The sequence below is a fragment of the Phodopus roborovskii genome, unplaced genomic scaffold, assembly GCF_943737965.1.
Source record: "Phodopus roborovskii unplaced genomic scaffold, PHOROB, whole genome shotgun sequence".
In the NCBI taxonomy this organism is placed as follows: domain Eukaryota; kingdom Metazoa; phylum Chordata; class Mammalia; order Rodentia; family Cricetidae; genus Phodopus; species Phodopus roborovskii.
The window spans coordinates 6,536,996-6,557,025 of record NW_026126575.1 but is presented as its reverse complement, the minus strand read 5'-3'; the positions used below and the strand labels follow the sequence as shown (position 1 = coordinate 6,557,025).

Genomic DNA, 20,030 nt, shown 5'->3' with positions numbered 1-20,030 from the left:
AGTGGAGGTATATTGGCTAGTCCACTGGCTGTTGACAGGGGTTCTTCACATTTAAGAGTAAGTAATAGTGAATTTACTTCTGCAGACTCAGTAATCAATAACCCTACCCATGTGTGTGTGTGTGTGTGTGTGTGTGTGTGTGTTTATGTGTGTGCATGTTTTTGTTCAGGTGTGTGTAGTTGTATATGCAGGTGATATCCAGAGGTACACTTTGGGGCATCTTTTCAATTCTCTCTCCACCTTATTTTATGAGATGTGGTCTCTCATTGAACATGGAGATCACAGATTGGCTCAAATGGCTGGCCAGCAAGCTCTGAGGAACCTTCTGTGTGTACACTGTTCCCCACTTTTACACTAGAATACAGTCTCAAATCCCTTCTACTCCTGGTTTTTATGTGGATGCTAGAGATCTGAACCCAGATCCTTGTGTGTGCATGGCAAGCACTCTGAGCCATTTCCTCTGAGCCATTTCCCACACCCAGGCACTTTGCAACAGGCACATGTAGGTAGAGCCTACATGTTAGGCAGCACCAAAATGAAACATTTTACCATGGCAGAAGGTCCTGTTAGACAGAGCTAGTTTAGAATGGGAGATGATATAAACAGTTGTCATTTAAATCACTTTAAATAATTTAAATCATTTAATCACAACTGCCTTATGTAAGGTCGTGTATGGGTTACTTTCCCTGTCTGGACCTCAGAATTCTTCACCAATAAGATGAATATAATATTAATCCTACTTTGGAGGTTGTGCAAATTAAATATATTTTTTATGAAATGCTTAATGCCTTTCCATAAGTAAACATCTAGGCACTAGAAGCCATTGTTTCCTTCAGTATTTGATGGTCTCCTTTTCTCTCAGAGGGGAAACGCTGCTTTTATGAGCTTAGAGCTAATAACTGGAAGATATTTCTGGCCTGGTTTCCAGCTCAACAAACAGAAGGTAGCATTTTAGGCTGCAGAGAGCCGGAGTTTGTTAGCCTGGTATATTTTTATGTGTCTTCCTAACGTGATAGAATTTGTTTTACTCCTCTCCTTTCAGGAAGTAACCCTTCTGGCTTTGTTAGAAGCATGGTTTGTAATAATTGTACCCACCCCAGATGGCTCCCGAAATCCCTTTGAAATGCCATCTGTCAGGCGTGTGTCCAGCCAGCAGCCTGTCATTCTGTTACAAGAAAAGAGGAGGCGGGGCCCTTCCCTGTGGCCTTTTCCCCCAGCATCCTCTCTGAATGGATCCTGGGAAGTTGGCCCAGACCCAGAATGGGTTGCTCTGAGCATCCCTGGGAGTAGCCCTCTTGGTAGCCTATAGTCAGGACAGGTTTCGTCTGGGTAATAAGCCCTGTGTGCCCACAGGGCGGAGACTCACCCGCCTTCCCACCTCCTCCCTGCAGCTCAAAAGCTGCTGGAAACAGATTTGTTTTCTTGGGAAGACAGCATCTCTAGTAGCTTCACTTTTCCCGTAAAATGTAATTTTTGAAGTTCCTGATTATTTCTAATCCTTTCAGGAAATGAAGACCCCGGGGTGATAGTTGTCTTTAAATCTGGCAAATTGGATGTGATGTCATGTAAAAAAGAATGAGCAAATTATGAGCCAGATCAGGCAAAGGGAAAAACAACATTCTCTGGCCTAGGAACACTTTAAAGACTCAAGGAATATTTTGTTTGGTTTTATTTTCTCATCTTCTTTTTGAGTGGGTTAGGCCGATGGTATTTGAGGAGGGAAGCTGAGTGTGGAGTTTGCCATAGGAAAAGACTTTGGGTGGGTCTTCTCACAGCATGTCCAGAGAGGTTCTATCTGTGCCCCGCAAAGGGATTTCCCAGGATGACATTCGCTCTTGATGTCTTACAAGTTGCTGACTAAGCAGCTTTTTCCTTGACTTCGGGACCTCACACCTTTACTTCTTCCTCCCTGACGCCTACTCAGCTGTCTTCCAGAATCTTCATAGCACAGAACGTAGAAGGTGTTCTTGTCCAGCCATTGCCTCTCAGCTTCTTTTCTTTCACAGTCTCCTCAGACTTCTTTCTCAATATTTTACTTTAAGATGCCCCTGACTCGATGATAATGGGTAGCTAATTTCTCCATCTCAGCTTGACTGTCAGATTTACAAGGCCACTGTTCCTTAGGCTCTCTGCATCAAAGTGTCTAATCTCAAATTTAACATGACCAAGGTGATCCTTTTGGCCCTCCCCCTTGCAATGATTTCAGCTGTTATAAATGGCATCACCCTCGTGTCCATGTTAAAAACTTTTTTAAAGTCTTCATTGATCTATCTTTCATAGCATATCTAATCCACCAGCAAGTTACTTTATGTTTGTCTTTAAAACTCAGGCACAGTAGTTTTAACCTTGTCAGGAGAGGATATTTAAAGGAGACTCTTGTATTATTAGACTATTGAAAACAATGCCCACCCCCACACACACACACACACACCTGGACAAAACTACATTTTTCCCCGAAACCTCATGGTGGGGGAAGGAAAGGCATCCTACAAAGTGCCAGCCAAAGGAGGAACTTACCTCCCTGCAAAATTCCACATAGTCCTGATTACTCAGCTACTCACTTTGGGAGGCAGCCTGGGCCAGTGATGGCTGTAATCACACCTTGACGGGAACTGCTTAGTTATACAAACCTCTTCACTCCCTGTAAACTTAAACTTCATGGCAGCACCCTGAAGATGGATTAGTGCGTTATCAGACTTCTTTACGCATTCTTCTTCCCAGTGAAGGTACATTGGAGTGCCAGCTTTCTCTGTTTTTCTTAACTGCTTGTTTCTTGTATTGGCATACAGAGAAAGATTAATCAGACAAGTTGGTTGGGTCTTCTAAGCCCAGGTTTTGACCCTGAGAATTCCAACATTAGTATGATGTGATGAGTTTATTTACTCCTCCCCTTGCTCAGTTTTCATTTTTATGTATGTATATTGGTGGTTTGCCTGCAAATGTCTCTTGTATTTGCATACAGAGGAAGGTTAATCAGGCTAGTTTGTTGGGTCTTATAAGCCCAGGTTTTGACCCTGAGAATTCCAACTTTAGTATGATGTGATGAGCTTATTTACTCCTCCCCTTGCTCAGTTTTCATTTTTATGTATGTATATTGGTGGTTTGCCTGCATAGGTCTATGCATGAAATGCATATGGAGATCAGAAGAGAGCGTTGATCCCCTGTGACTGGAATACAACCAGTTATGCCCTGACTTGTGTAGGTGCCTCCTTACTCCACTTTCCAGCCCTTTGGGCTTCATGGCACTAAAATACATTATTTTAACCCAAAATTATGTTCTGTGCATGTCTACATACATATCTACTTTTTGTCTCACGTTTTCTTATGAACTTTGCCTCATTTACCAATGTTTGCTCTGTGCTTTCAGCATCACTTGGCATGCATTGGGACCTCAGAAAATGCTTATTAAATAATTGGGACAAACCATGGCATTCATTACATGCATGCATACATGTACACATATTTGTATAACTGCAAATTGTTAGAGTAGGATTGGAAATATAAGACTCTATAAACTCATTTAATTCTAACAACATACTGACTTCAAGTATTACCTCAGCAGACTTGTTCAGCAAGCCTGTGGTGTAAAAGTACCATTGTTAACTGTCTGACAAAGAGGACACTGTTAAGTCATAGAAACTAAGAAACATGCCTGAGACTGTGAGTAGAGCCAGACCATGAATTTGCCCTTCCCATCCAGACTTCTGCCCTCCTGTGGTAAATGTTGCTCTATGTTTTCTCCAGTGTTAACTGTGTGCGGGCGTCTGATGCTTGTTTTGCATTTCTGGGCATGGAGCAAATATTACCAATGATCCTAACCTGTCATAACTGGGATAGAAGTTTAAAGATTGATCACACACTATCCCTTTATCCATGCAGGACCAGAAGGGGGAACAAACAACAAAGAATAGAGGAATTGCTGGATGGCACCAATAGCTTTGCCCAAAGCCATGTAGTGGGTGTGAGAAACTACCATTCTGGGAAAAATTTGAAGCTATCTTCTAAGACATTTGGATTTAGGATATTTTAAATTTTGGGTGTTCAGAAAAGTGGATTCATGCTGAGCAAATTATGCAGTAATTCTTGAGGGTTTTGACCTGAAAGGCTATAGCTACACAGGGTATGTATGCTGACGCTGTTTTATATGGGTATGGGGTCAGACTGAATGCTACATAGCATTGAGGGTATGAGAATTGATGCTCACATACAGTTGTTTGTTTAATTGTTTTACAATTATAAGGAGAGAGTTCTGGGAAGAAGACAAAACCCTGCTTATTATACTGGAAAATGTTAAATCACCACCATGCCTTGTGAACTCCGCTCTGAGTCCCACCCCCTAGTTGTAGGCTTGTAAGGTTTATATAGGATCAGAACTCATATTGCATTGTTCTGGTTTTATTTCCCATAACATTAATCACAGGTTTCCAATGCATACTCTATGACTGCATCTTTTTTTTGTCTCTTTTGGTGTATATCTGTACTGCATTCACCTTGTTTCTCCTCTTTGGTTGACACTGTGCTGAAGTGTGATAGATAGTTTTACACTTCAGAGCCTGGGCAGAATGTCTTCAATGCTCTCTCTGTGGCCCATGTCATTTCCTAAGAGAAATGGATACATTGATTACCTGTTAAGAGTGTAAACAGATTAATTCCAGGGGTGTTTTCATTTCATACACAATGTCCTTTATCTGTCCTCAGAGCTCATGGGTATCCACATTTTATTGAGCATAATAATTACCTGGGGAAAAATGGTGTTTTTATCCCAGGGAGATGTCCAAGCACGGATTGAGCAGTCACATTTCTACAGGGGTATCATTTTCTTCAAAGGCTTATTACCCTGGAATTGGCTAGATGTATTGTGAATAAGGATTTCAAGGCCCGTTACAACAATGCAAACCCTTTAGGCTCTGAACTTAGGGTAGATAACTTTGTAGCATTTATTGGAGTCTTAAAAACTGGTAATCTTGAACATTGACTGTGTGTTATACTATTTAAGTTTTCATTTGCTTGGTACGTTAAGAAAAAAATGCTAAAACTGTCTCTGTATTACCTGTTTCCTCTTTCCCCTGCTGGAGGGAAGGAGGGAAGAATTGGGGGTGATGTTCTAGTAGGATGGTGCTTTTCCTGGGCCCCTGTTTGAGTTCTAGGCAGGCTAGCTCACTGAGCAGGTTTGTTTAGTTACTCAGGTTGGAACTCCCTGTTCTAATGGACTGATGGCATCCTGGACCTTTGTATTTTCTTCTGCAGGCACAACCCGATCTCCCAGAGAAGGAGAAGTGCCTGGCGTGGATTACAGCTTTCTGACTGTGAAAGAGTTCTTGGACCTTGAGCAGAGCGGGACACTGTTGGAAGTCGGCACCTATGAAGGTGAGCTGGCCTGCTGCCCTATGGCATCCAATGTGCTTGCAATGAATGGTTCAGGCAGAGTGTTTAGACTATGGGGAGTCTAAAGAAGTAAGAAGAGATTAGTCTACCTTAATGTGCTTCACACTTACAAGATATGGAAAGCCTTAAAGGGTTTGCAAATAGTTTCTCTTCATTACCTTTGTGAACTTAAGGACATACATTTCTGTGTTTTGATGTGAACACAAGGACTGCTTCACTGGATTGAAGGTCATCACAGTGTGACCTTATATTTTTGCTATCTTGAAGAAATGAAATTTTATTTTTACCACTAGTTAGATTTACCTGGAAGTGTATTTACATTGTTTATAAAGAAACATCAGTGAGTATCACCTTCCTATGCCAAACTGTTTCCTGTCTGACTTGATGTGTGATGACTGATGATGACCAGAGCTTCTGATTGTTCTTTGAAGTCCATTCAAGTATTTTCATGCATGCATGTGTGTATATACCTCTGTGTGTGTTCATATTTCCTTGTATTGTACTCAGAGGACTGTGCATTACATTCTTTTGGTGCCTTGTTCTTCTGTGTCTTGTATCTTAATAGATCCTTGCCATTCAGTAATAGAGACCTTTCTGTTTGCCTTTCTCAGATCACTTCAGATGAATGTATCATGATTTATTTAGTTTTCTCTCTCATGATTTATTTAGTTTTCTCTCTTTGGGTAAAGATTTTGGGTTATTTTTAATTTTTGAAGATTTACTTTATTTAAAAATATTTGTTATTTTTGTTATTTCAGAACACTACTATATTTCATAACATGGACATTATCTGTAGCTATAATGTGAGTTTCTACAAATGAAATTTTTATGTCAAAACCAAACAGGGGGAAAGTTACAGTTCCTTACCTGTTTGAGGATTGTATTATAATTTATCTAGCTAGTTCTCGAAGAGTGGATTTCTCATAGGTGATTTATAAATGTTTTGTTTGTTTGTTTGTTTGTTTGTTGTGGTTGTTTTGAAATGGGGTTTCTCTGTAGCTTTGGAGCCTGTCCTAGAACTTGCTTGGTAGACCAGGCTGGCCTGGAACTCCCAGAGATCCCCCTTGCTCTGCCTCCTGGGTGCTGGGATTAAAGGCATGAGCCACCACTGCCCAGCAATGTTTTCTTTTTCAATTGACGTTCAGGTCTGATATTCCATATGTATTCAAGGATCAGATCAGGATCAGGACACTTGACAGACACTTGGAATCCCAGGGCTGGGATGCTGAAATAGAAAGTCATGAGTTCACTATAAGGCAGGCTGCAAGTGATACTCATCATTTAACACTGATCATTCCTGTTAGGGATATTCAGAATCCTTGCTACTGGCTGTTTTAAAATATAGTTACTCTATTATGTTATAGAAAATAGGAAATTCTTCATCTTAGTTAATTGCATCCATGTTACTGCTAACCATCTTCTCTGTTTCTTCCCCTCGTCCCAGCCTGTAGTTGCTACTATTCCCCTCTCGTCTCTCCTTCTGTTACAGAGCTGTTGTGTCTTGCACACACACATAAAAATATGAGGAATTTGTCTTTCTGTGTCTGATGTATTCAACTAGCCTAATGTCCTCCATGTTCATGTTGCAGTGTGTTGACGCCAATGATAGGTTTTTATTTTTATTTTTGAGGAGCGTCTCATGTAGTTCAGGCTGGCATGATACTCTGAATATAACTAAAGATGACCTTCAACTTGGTGTCCTTCTGCCTCCAGCTCTCCAGGGCAGAGATAACTTTCAATGTCACTTCTGTTTGTTTATTTGTTTGTTTAGTTTTTCCTTTTTAAATTTAAATTTGAAACAAGGTTGTTTTACATGTCAATCCCAATTCCCTCTCCCTCCCATCCTCCCCTAACACCCCCACCAAACTCCATCCCATCCTTTTTCTGCTCCCCAGGGAAGGTGAGGCTTCCATGGGGAGTCTTCAAAGTCTGTCATATCATTTGGAGCAGGCCTAGGCCCTCCCCATATATCTAGGCTGAGGGAATATCCCTCTATGTGGAATGGGCTCCAAAAGTCCATTCGTATACTAGGGATAAATACTGATCCATTACTAGAGGGCATATAGACTGCCCAATCCTCCTAACTGACACCCACATTCAGGGGATCTGGGTCAGTGCTGTGCTGATTTTCCCTGGAGATGGGGAAAGGGACATGATCTCCCAAGCAAATTGGGAGCATGGAGGGAGGAGAGAGGGAGTTAAGAGAAAGAGAAGGGGAGAAGAGGAGGGGAGAGGAGAAACACATAGAATCAGCTGACTTGAACAAGGAGGAGCTCATGTACCCCAGCCACTTCCATTTTATGAGGTGCTGGAGAATGAACCTAAGGCTTCTGGCATACCAGGCAAGCACTTTATCACCTGAGCTACGTTCTTAGCCCCAGTTTTTATGACTTTTTGTGGGTGAATAATAATCCATTGTGTATATAAATTATATTTTCTTTATATATTCATCTGTTGATCAACACTCAGGTTGATGTCATGCCAGAACCATGTGAACAGTGATAAACATGGGAGTGCTGATGTGTTTTACATGCTGACTCCTGTTTTCTCTTCATAGATACACACAAACACACACACACACACACACACACACACACACACACACACCTGGATCATGAGCTACTTCCGTTTCTGTATTTTTAAGGAATTTCTATGCTGTGTGATGTACAACTTACATTCATTGTTCAAGAATTCCCCTTCCTCTGCAGGTTTGCTGTGTGCTACTTTTGGTCCGTTTGGTAATAGCTACTCTGCCTGGAGTGAAACAATATCTTGTTATATTGTTGATTTTGTTTTGTTGATGACATTGAGGTATTTTTAGGTACTTGTTGACCATTTATATGTCTTTAAAATGTTACATTTTCAGAAAACAATGTCATATAGCTTGATTGTTCTTTGTTATGTTGTTATTTGAGATAGAATACCATAAGATGATACAATTTACTAGGTTAAATTGCTGATTTATTCATGATTATGTTATGGATCTCTACAAACTCTTGAAATATATATTAGATAATCATAAAATTTTTTTTAAACATTAAGATTAAAACAAAAGGTAAATGGGAAGATTACTATTGACCTGCATCCACCCCAACCTGCCTGAAGACTGTGTCCATCGCCTAGCCCTCTTTCCAGGTAGGGACTCCAGACTCAGGCTGCTAAATCCATTCATGCCCATGTGGCACTCTTCAGGAAGCGGCCCTACATTCCCATGACCAACTCTACCTGGAGTACTACACATCCTATCCCTAAGCTGCACTATAGCTCCATCTAACCCCCTCCCCTGCCCGAGAATCATGTGTCTTGTGTTGGCCCTCAGATCCCACTCTAGACAGGGGGACCCCATGCTCACCCTGTCAATTCCACCCACTCCTGCTGCCTAACAGCTAATCCTAAACAGACTATTGAGAGCTGGCTGTAAGAATCTCCTCCTCCTTCTTTTTTTTTTTTTTTTTTTTTTGAGGGGGAGGGTTTGGAGGACAGTGTCCTCTGGCTATCCTGAAACTCACTCTGTAGACCAGGTATGTGCCACTACACTTAGTCATTGTATATTTTCAGGTCTATGACACTTGATTGTATGCAACAACTAATTACTAAGTGAGGACATAAGGTCTTCAGACAATCCAAAAGAGTTGAATCACTTAGTCAAAAGATTGTCAAATAAAAACAACAACAAAGAGTCATGGGATGCTATAAAACCATAAAGTACCCAGGGATAGAAGAAACAAAGGGAAGAGGCTCAAAGACAGAAAATATTGTCAACAAAATCAAAGAAGAAAACTTCCCTAATCTAAGGAAGGAGATGTCTGTCAAAATCCAAGAGGCATACACAACCACAAATAGACACAACCAGAAAGAAACTTTCCACGTAATAGTCAATACAGTAAATTTACAGAACAAAGAAAGGATACAGAAGTAGAGGAGGAGGTGATATTTCAGAGGAGACTGTGAAAACCTGAAGCAGTTAGACAAGTTATAAAAGACCTCAGATACTAGGCCAGAGTACTATACCCAGCAAAATTATCTTTTCTACCAAAGGAGAAAGGAAAGTTTTCCTGATTAAAACATATTTAAGTAGTTTATGACCACTAAGCCAGTTCTATAGAGATGTAAAGAGACAGTTAAACATGCCCAAGAAGGTCTAGGAAATAAACTTAATCAAACTTAATTTAATTTGAATAAAACATTTAATTAAAAGATTTTAATAAAATACCACAGAGTAATAGGAATTAGTGCATATTGCTCAATAATTCTCTTTTTAATAATTTATTTTTATTTTTATGTGCATCTGTGTAAAGGTGTCAGATCCCTTGGAACTGGAATTATATACAGTGGTGAGCTGCCATATAGGCTCTGGGAATTGAACCTGAGTCCTTTGGAAGAATGGACAGTGCTCTTGACTGCTGATCAATCTCTCCTGCCCTTCTCAATAATTCTTAATGGTCTCAACTTCCTACCAAATACACACAGACTAACAGATTAGAAAATGGGATATATCCTTTTTTGGTGCCTCCAGGAACACACCCCACCTTAGGGTGAGGTAATGGAAAAAGATATGAAATTAGAAACAAGTGGAATAGTCAGTCTGATATCTGCAACAACAGATTTCAAACAAAAACTACTTAGAAGAGATAAGGAAGAATACTTCATCGAAGTAGTAATCCACTAGTAGAGTATTACAGTTTAACCATATATGCACCAAATACAAGAGCACTCAATTTCATTAAAAAGAAAAATTATTAGGTCTAATGCTACAGATTGATTCCAACATGGTGATAATGGATTGTTTCAATAGCACACTTACCAGGAGACAAGCCATTGAGACTGCGGGTGGATGTGAAGGGCAGCCTATACTGAGAAACTGCAGAGTTAAAGAACAACAAAATCAAATAAACATAACAGATTATCCATAGAGCATTCCACCCAAACTAAAGAATATACTTTGGAAATTTCTCACAATAGACCACATATTAGGACTTGAGGAAAGTCTTAACAAATCTAGAGCAAGTGAAATCACACACTGCACTCTGTGTGACCAGAGAACAATGAACAAAGCAGCAGTAGAAACCACAGAAAGTACACCGACTCATGGAAACTAAACAGTGCACTGCTGAATGATAGGTCAAGCAAGTAATCAAGAAGGAAATGGATGAAGATGAAAATACAGCATACCAAAGTCTGTGAGATATAGTGAAGGCAATCCTGAGGAAAGCTTATAGTACTATGTACCTGTATCCAAAAAAAAAAAAGTGAGAAATATCAAACTAATAACTATGTTGCCCTGGAAGACCTTGTAAAATCCAAAACAAGCAAAACCCAAAAGCAATAAACAAAAAGAGTGTGCTGGTTTGTTTTTTTTTTTTTTTTTTTTTTTTTTTTTGTATTTTGTTCTTTTTTTTTTTTTTTTTTTTGTCAACTTGATACAAGCTAGGGTCATTTGGAAAGAGGAAACTTCACCTGAGAAAATGTCCCCATCAGATTGGCTTGTAGGTAAGCCTTTGGGGGCATTTTTTTTATTAATGATCCATGTGATTGGGCCACACCTTATGTGTGTGGGCAGTGCCACCTCTGGCCAGGTTGTCCTGTGTTGTGTAATCAAACCAACTGACCAAGCCATAGAGAGCAAGCCAGGAAAGAGTGTCCCTCTGTGGTCTGGCTTCAGTTTCTGCCTCAAGGTTGTGGCCTTTAGCACTTGCCCTGACTTTTCCTTCATGATGGACTTTAAGCTGTAATATAAACTAAACTCTTTCCTCCTCAAGTTGATTTTGATAGTCTCTTATCCCAGTAGTAAAAAGCAAAATAAGACAAAAAAAATAATCAAACTCAGGACGGAAATTAATGAGATGAGAACAGGAAATAAAAAAAAGCAAAACAATACAAAGAATAAAACCAAAAGTTGGTTCTTTGAAAAAAATTAATAAGGTTGGCAGTTTGCTAGCCATATTAACCAAAAGGGAGAAACAGAATCCAAATTAATAAAATTGGTGATGAGATTGAAGACATCACAAACCATACTGAAGAAATTCAGAGAATCATGGATATACTTTAAACATTTGTATTTCCAAACGAAATGGCTGATAAAAATATATGGTCTACCAAAGTTATAACAAGATGAATAAGTAATGAACACATGGTGTATATATACACAAAGAAATATTGCTTTGCCATTAAGAAAAATGAAATTATAAAATTCACTATTAAGTAGAGTTGGAAACAATCATACTGAGTGTAGTAATCCAGACCCAGAAAGAAACATCCCATGCCTTCTCTCATTTGTGGATGTTAGCTTTGAATACAGTTTGCAGTATCCATAAATGTCAGGAGATAAATAAGGGATGGTGAAAAGAGATTTCAAAGGAAGGGAGTTCAAACTCAGTTCTATGAAGGATAAAAGAATAATAATGAAAGAGGAGGCATTAACATGGGGTTGGGTATAGTAGGACAGGGTAGAGGAGGAACTTGGAGAGAGATAAATAACACTAATATTCTTCCAGAAAAAGTCATGGATATCTACCACTATAGAAGCTTCCTAAAGTATATATAAAAAGAGTTACAGTGGAGTTACCCTATGACTAGGTAACAGCACCCCTACTAGACACCATAGGCTAACAAATAAAAAGCGTAGTGCCAAGAATGGGTTATCTATTTTTGAAATTGTTGGGTAGTTAGGTCACATAGACTCCTAAACATTGCATGCTGTAGCCAATGCTATTGCTTCCCCTCTAGAACTTGATGTTGAGACTGTATTGTTGGAGATACTGTATACTTGAGTCAAAGAATGTGGAAAAATATCAAGCTAGTAATCACCTGAAAGCTTCATCCTTTCTGGGTAGCTTTCACTGTTCTGGGAGGTGTCTTGCTACCAGGGGAGGAAAGTAATCATTGGTCTTACCCAAACTCTGGTAGCTAAAGTAACAACTGGCCTGGCAAGACATGCCCACTGGTGCAGTAGAGGCATGAACATCATAGGAATAACCAACCACTTTCTGAGTGCATTTAAGTTCCACTCATAAGATGGAATCCATATCTGGCACCTTCATCTATGCAAAGAACCGGTAACTAGATGATTATAGGCCCTAGGAGAAAACCTACTGTTATTATTTTACTAAATGGACATAGTGTTAAATCAGCTCTCTATGGCCCTTAGAGTAATGCATCTCTCAACCCCCGTTAGAGAAACTCCTGTTTGTAGTAGATGGCAATTAATACAGACATCTATGCCTGGTTAAGGTACAGAAAATAAGGCCCTAAATAGAAGGCTCAGGGATCACTGTGAAAGAGCAGGCTGAAAGATTGTAAATACCAGTAGTTGTAGATAATGACAAGGAAACAATACTGCTTTGGGGGATTCTTAATTATGTTTGACCTAGTCTACTGGAAAAGAATATGTCTGGGTGACTTCTGGGCTCAATAGTTGAGGTCTGAGAATGCAATGAAGAGTAGAAAGATGCTGAGGGAGAGAGACACAAAGGACTTCTTGTCTGTGTGACTCTATTTAATAATTTGGTGATTGTTGGAAAGCAATTGCAACCCCTTTGCTTAGAAGACAGTGAATTGTCCTCACCAGAAACCAGCTATTCTTTCAATCTGGGAGGGAGGGACCTTGGTCCCAAAATGTACATCCTATATATTTGCATTTGTATAGTCACAGCTAGGTGAATTGTAGTAAAAGGAAAAACTTAGAATTCAGACAGGAGTTTACTATGGAAAAAGAAAACTCAACTTCGTTTATTCAGATGTTTATTGTCATCAGTGCAGCAAGGGTGCCATTACTGTCACTGAAGTTTCAGATGGGATCCTGGGCTCAATGGAATAATTAAGTAAGGTCTTCATGGAGGGTTTGAGGCAATAGATAGGAGACACACTCAGCTCAGATCCATCAGCCTTTCCCAACCCCCAAGGATATCCTGGCTGTGACAGGTAGCCTGTTAGTGCTGCACTGACTTCCTGGCCCAGCAGAAAGGAAGTAAATGGTTTTCAAAAACTATCTGGTTGTCCTCAAGTGTGTTTCGATGAATGCTGGTTGGTTATGTTAGAATTGAAATTTTCTAATATACCAAAGCAATCCTTTCTATTTCTTATTCATTTTTCTGTGCTTGCTCTCCAGTGTTTGACCTTTTACTAGTTTAATTTCACACCCATACAAGAAGGCTCTTAACTTTTTAGGGCTAACTAGAGTTTGACTTTCACAAGCTGAGAGCAAATGGAATTTTTTATTAAATGCCAGATACTGCCATTTGATACTACTAGATTCCCCAGAGGCCTGTCTCTCACCTGCTGCCCCTGGATCATTCCTCAACAGTGGCTGTGTCTGATGGCAAACACTTAGGAGCAAGCTAAAACCTCTTGAATCTGACTCAGCCCTGTGCTGTGGAGCTGTGTCCCCTCTGGCAAGTCATTTTCTTCCCAGTCTCCATTTTTCCCATGGTAATTACAGTGTTTCCATTTGAGTTAGACTAAATGAGAAAGTGACTGCAAAGGGCTTAGCGGATTGCCTGCACAGGTACACTCCCAGTCAGGGTTAGCTCTTGCATACATATACAACTTATATACATTTGCTACACAGTGTATTCCCATGTCCTTCCAGTAAACCAGTGGCTTACTTCCCAGGTTCCACCCACATTTTAAAAAATTTTTATTTTATTTGCCATCTGGAATTTCTTTTGTCCTCTAAAAGCAAGAGTCTGGTATTACAACACAGAGTGTTCCTAATCTCCCTCTCTTTACCATCTGATCTACCATGCTGTGAACTGAGGACTCTGACCCTGTGAGCTCAAACAGCTCCTCTGCTTACAAACAAACCAAACTACACAGGGTATTCTTTAAATGTGTCATTAAAAATAACTTTACTTGATTGCTTTTGTTCAAATTAGTGTTCTTAAGAGCATCAAAGGCTTGTTTCCTAGTCCATGGTACTGATGGAAAGTGCTAGAAATGTGAAACGATGGAGTCCATGTAGTTAGAAGGCTTTGGGGAAGTTGCATGAACATGCTCTTGAGGGGAATGTTGAGAACATGTCGGCTTCTTTCTCTCTGCTTCTTAGCCACACGACATGAACAGATCGATCCACCGTGGCATGCATCTCCCCCCTTTCCCAATGTGGGGAGTGAACTATCTGATTGTGGATTAGAACCTCTCAGTTTCTAATGGGGGGAAAAAAGTAAAACAGGGGTGTGGTGGCACACACCTTTAATCCCAACACTCAGGACACTCAGGAGACAGGGACATGGTGGCACACACCTTTAATCCCAACACTCAGTAGGCAGAGAGGTAGGCGGAGCTCTGTGAATTTGAGTTCAGCCTGGTCTACACAGAGGGAGTTCCAGGACAGCTGGGATGGCAACACAGAGAAACCCTATCTTGAAATACCAAAACAACAACAACAACAACAACAACAACAAACTAAGTAAAATGTATTCTCAAAGGGCATTCTGCAGCATGCCACACAAGTCTGTAGCAGGTGCTGTCCCTGGCTGGTAGAGGAAGCAGCTGTAAGAGGTCGGCCTGTGAATGGTTGGGTGAACTGCTTAGAGATAGCAATGGAACCCAGTCATCAGTACCCAAAGCATGACCTGAAAGCATCCTGACTGTGTTCAGTACACAGAAAGTTAGAATGATGGCTTGTGGGTGGGAAAGGAAGCAGCCAGTCTCAGCTTCCCCAAACCAGTGCAGTCCATGGAGAGTTTTGCTCAGTGTACCACTCAGTGTATTTTCAGCCATACATATGGTAACCATTAACCTGCTGAGGATCTTCAGAGTGGACGGTTGCATTTTTCTAGATTTACTTTTTGCTTTTTAAAGTGTGTGTGTGTGTGTGTGAGAGAGAGAGAGAGAGGGGGGGGGAGGAAAGGAAGGAGTGAGGAAGGGAGGGAGGGAGGGAGGGAGGGAGAGAGTGTACAGGTGCCCATGGAGTCAGGAACAATTAAGCTATCAAATCCCCTGGGGCTGAAGTTACAGGTGGTTATGATGCTAGGAACTGAACTCCAGTCCTCTGCAAGAACTGCAAGTGTTCTAAATGGTGAACATTTGAGGTTTTGTGGGTTTTTTCTTTTTTATCACTTCTTTCAGAATTTCTTACAATGTATTTTAATCATTCTCACTCCCCTCCCCCAACTCTTCTCAGATTAAACCCACCCTCTCTACCACACACTTTTGTGAATCTCCTCCCTGACCCCAAATCCTTCAAGATCAATTTGTGCTGCCCAAATAGTCTTGGATGTGTGGTCTTCCACTAAAGAGTGGTCAACTTAACCTAGGGCTAAGAGGAGACTCTCCCTCTCTCAGCTAATAAATGTCAGCAGGCTCATAGTTGGGGTCATTTGCTCAACTCCCCTTGCCATTCTTGGACTTGTTCTGGCTTGGGTTTATGCATGCTATTGCAACTACCTTGGATTCATTCATTGGGACTATACAGATAGCTCAGTGCTTAAGAGTAATTACTATTCTTGGAGAGTTTTCTTTAGTTACAGTTATAAGAATAAAAGGCTGGAGAAGGGGGATGGAGGGTGGTCCTGAGTGAGGGCCCCAGGTCAGTGGGACCCCAAGGTAAGGGACCACATGGGAGAGCATAGCAGGTTGCATAGCCGGTGAGGGTGACCGAGGTGGGAGGGAATAACACGCCAGGCAGATAGAGCTTAAAGGAGGAGTTTATTTAGAAAGGGGAGTGAGGGAAAGAGTGAGGGAGAAAGGAAGAGACATAGAGGCACTGGGAACAGAAGAGGAGGGGGGAGAGAGAGGGGGAGAGACAAGAAGAGGGGAGTCGCTGGTGGCCAACCCAAAGCAGGAGAGAGAAAGCAAAAGAGAGTGTAAGTGGGCAGGGGTCTTTTAAAGGGGTCCTTTATACCCGCCTGCAGACTAGTACTCTTGGAACCCTGGGCTGACCACAGTACTGCCTGAATGCCTTCTGCCAGGTGACAGGGGCAGACCAGCGTAATGCCTGAATCCTTACAGAGAGGACCCGAATTAAGTTCTCATCATGCAGCTAACAATTGCTTATAACACCAGTTCCAAGGAGATCTGATACCTCTGATACTTTTGGACACATACACCCCACCTCCCTCTCTTATGTACACATGCACACTAAATATTAAAAATAAAAGGCAACTGATAATTTTTTAAAAGTTAAACTTTCTAATTAACCACAGTTACTAGCCACTATATTTATTTCAGAGTCATTTTTTAATAAACAAAAATATTCAAGGAGAAATAAAGTCCTACAGAAGAAACTCTCTCTCCTCACTTAACAACTTTGTACAGCAAATATGCTTTGAGCTGAATTTGGATCCTCAGAATCCTTGGAAAGCTTAAAGCACAAATCCATATAAAACCTGGACACGGAGTGAGGCGGTGATGGTGCACACCTTTAATCACAGCACTAGGGAGGTAGAGACAGGTGGATCTCTGTGAGTTCAAGGCCAGACTAGTCTATTGAGCAAGTTCCAGGACAGCCTCCAAAAGCTATAGAGAAGCCCTGTTTCAAACAAAACAAAACAAAAAAATTTGAACACTGTAGTGCATGTGTCTACTCTCACTATGAGATGGGAGACAAAGATGAGAGACCCATTGGTAGCTCATGGGCTAGCTAGCCTGGAGTATACAATGAAGAATACACTAGAGACCCTGTTTCAAAATAAGGTGGAAGGCAAGGACCAACGTATACTCCCACAGAATTGCACATGCATGGGCCATAGCAGGCTTGCTCCAGAACTCACTGTACACACATGTACAGACACACGTACACACACACACACACACACACACACACACCACAGAATGTCCTGCTATGCATTTTATCTGGTAGTTGGTGTTATGCTTAGCTGTGAATCACATGGGTGATGGTAGTAGTAACCAGTTGATTGAATCTAGAGGTATTTGTTTAACCAAAGAGCTGAATTTGCTGATATTGTTCATTATCAGAAGGAAAGAAGAGATAAGTGACAGTAATTCTCCAAGCCTCTTGTCTTCTTTATCTAGATCTATATTGCTAGTATTTGCTAAAATAATAACAATAGGTGGCTGTGGAAGCCAAAGAGAAGGAGGCGGGGGAGGGGAGCATGATTTTTAGATTACCCTGGATAGATTACCCTATATAGTGAACCCTGTCTCAAAAAAGAAGGAAAGAAATGCTATAATTGGGCCAGGTTTAAGGAGTGGGCAAGGACTGTTGACAGCTGCACATGCTCTCAGCAGACCCAAGGCATACAAGTTGCTAGTGGAGTGTGTCAGTGATCTGCTTTACATCTTGAACCAGCTCAAACCAGCTCCCTGTCCTTTTTCTGGACAGACAAGCTATCAGAGAAAATAAAAATAAACTCTTTGGCCCAGCTTTCTAATTGAGCTAATTTATTTGATACAGTACTTGAAATAAAGCAACTGAACCATCCCTGTTGTTTTGTTTGTTTGTTTTTTGTTTTTCCTGCTGACATTTTAACTCTACAATCCTGGTTGTTGCTTTAGTACCCACCCTTGAGACTTCCCTGGGAGAGAGTTTACAAGGGATGGACTATTCAGTGGGACTGGTCGGGAACATGCCTGTTTTACAAATGCCTCTGGGTAGAAGAGACTGATTATACACTTTGATCATTGCAAAGGTTTCCTTCAGCCTAGAAGTGCAGTGCCAGGGTGACCTTTGAAACTGGAGTTATGGGTTGCATATTTCTGCATGCTAATTAGAAAGGGGATGTCCGTGTTCAATAATGGGATTGTTTTGCTTCCTAGAAGATCTTCAGAAAAGCAGCTGCCAACAGTATACTTTAGGGGGACAGGGATATAAAGTGGGGTGAAGAGAGTTCATGTTTGTCATTGAGGAAAATAAGACCGTCTGGAGTCCTGTTCTTTGGCTGGCTCTGGGAGCCGTCTGTTGTGATAAGCTCTGTTGGCAAACTCTGCTGTGGAATGTTCTGTGTTGATAATGAAAGTAACCAAATGAAACCTGCGCTGTCGTTGGCTTTTCTCTGAATCGGAAGATGGTGAGGCTGGAGCTGGGAAGATTTTATTTAATTTCATTTCTCAGAGATCCTTAGAGATTTCTGTTAGGCACAAGCACATCTACATTTTAATACCCTTCGTCATTTACGAATTATGTGACTCTCATCTCCTTTGACTGAAAATGAGACTACTGGTTCTTTTTGCTGCAGGATAACTATAAATACTAGCTTGTCTTTTCTTTGGCCTCATACTTAAAGTCATGGGTACAGAGGAACGTCTAATTATAGGACATTGGTTTATTATCCTTTTTATATATAAATATACATCTACAGGGTGGGGTACATGGGAAAAGGAATAGTAGAGAGAACGTGATGGGAGTTTTCAGAATAGCATAATGTGTTGAACACATAAATGGCAAAATAGTATAGGTATATGTTATTCAGGGGTAACTAGTGGAGTAGAAAGAAATGCCATGAGTCATGTCATTAAAACACCTGATCCACAGGACTGGTATCTGGGACGATCCTAGGCTGGGATTTATGTGTGCCATCACTACTTGTTCCTTTATATGTTCTGCAAAGTATTACTGAGTGACACTATGTACCTTATAGACTGTGGCAGCCCTCGGGGAATGCAGACGTGCACAGAGACAGAGGTGGCTAATGCTGTACAGAATTTATAACCCAGACGTGAGAACTGATGCCAAATCGAGATGTTAAAAAGGGATAGCATCTCCCTGTTAACACAGCAGGTCTGAGTACAGCTTTGATCCAGCCTGTGGTGTCAGAGATAATGTCCTGAGAACAAACAGTACCAAGGTTGAGGGACAAAGGGAAGAGTGGATACAAGAGCCATTAGGTGATGAGGGGCCTGCTCTGAGGGGCTACTGAATAGAACCCTGTGGAGTCAGAGGGAGAGAGCATGTGAAAGGTAGTTGTAGACCATCTTGGAGAATGGGAAGGGCCAAAGTCCTCTGAACACTAAGGCCTAGGCAAAACCAGATGAGCTGGATGTTTAGGAATTGTACAAATGTCTGTGTTATGCAGGAGAGTGAAGATTTTATAAACACTCCCTCCAAAAGGAGAAGGGATCTTTGTCCACTTGGGTTGATACTGTCCTCACTGGAAACATGTCATCTGTACTTCCCTCAGGTAGTGTCACTACCATTCTGGGCTCTTGGTTGTTTTTAAATGCTTAGCATCTAAGAGGACAGGAAAGGGATTTCTAATTTATGCTGCACTAGTGTTGGCACCCTACAAGAGCCCGCTGTGTTCCTCTCCCACAAAATGGGGAATGGTTTTCACTGTCTGTTCATGGCGACCCTGGGGTGCTGCAGAATCTCCTGTATACTGGTTGGAATCTTAACTATCAGGCCCACCCTGACCTATGGGATCAGTGTCTGTAATTAATGTTCCTAGACTGTTTGCCCATTACAGTTTCAGAACAGATATTCACTATGTAAAAAGATGTATAGCTTTACATCTTACTGCTAGTGCATAGCTTAGTACTTAGAATAAAGATTCTCTCCAAGGATATAAATGAAATTATAACTTTGTGTAAGTTGAGAAGATGCACAGATTTGATTCATTCTTGCTGAAAATCCAGGGATAGTACAGTCTTCCCTAAATGTTTTATAAAGCTTTTAAAAATTGATTTGCAGCCCTCATTAATTTATAAGTGTGAGTTAGAAAGTATTTTCTTTGGCTTTGGTCATGGCC

At 40.9% G+C, this 20,030-nt stretch overlaps 1 protein-coding gene across 19 annotated transcripts in view; it reads left to right on the top strand.

Moving 5' to 3' along the window:
* Magi1 (membrane associated guanylate kinase, WW and PDZ domain containing 1) overlaps positions 1 to 20,030 on the top strand; it is a 576,610-nt gene that overhangs the window by 446,025 nt on the left and 110,555 nt on the right. For all 19 annotated transcript variants that reach the window (XM_051203415.1, XM_051203414.1, XM_051203411.1 and 16 more), the window contains one exon: positions 5,248 to 5,367. In XM_051203415.1, the coding sequence (XP_051059372.1) occupies positions 5,248 to 5,367 (120 nt within the window). The remainder of the gene's footprint in view (positions 1 to 5,247; positions 5,368 to 20,030) is intronic.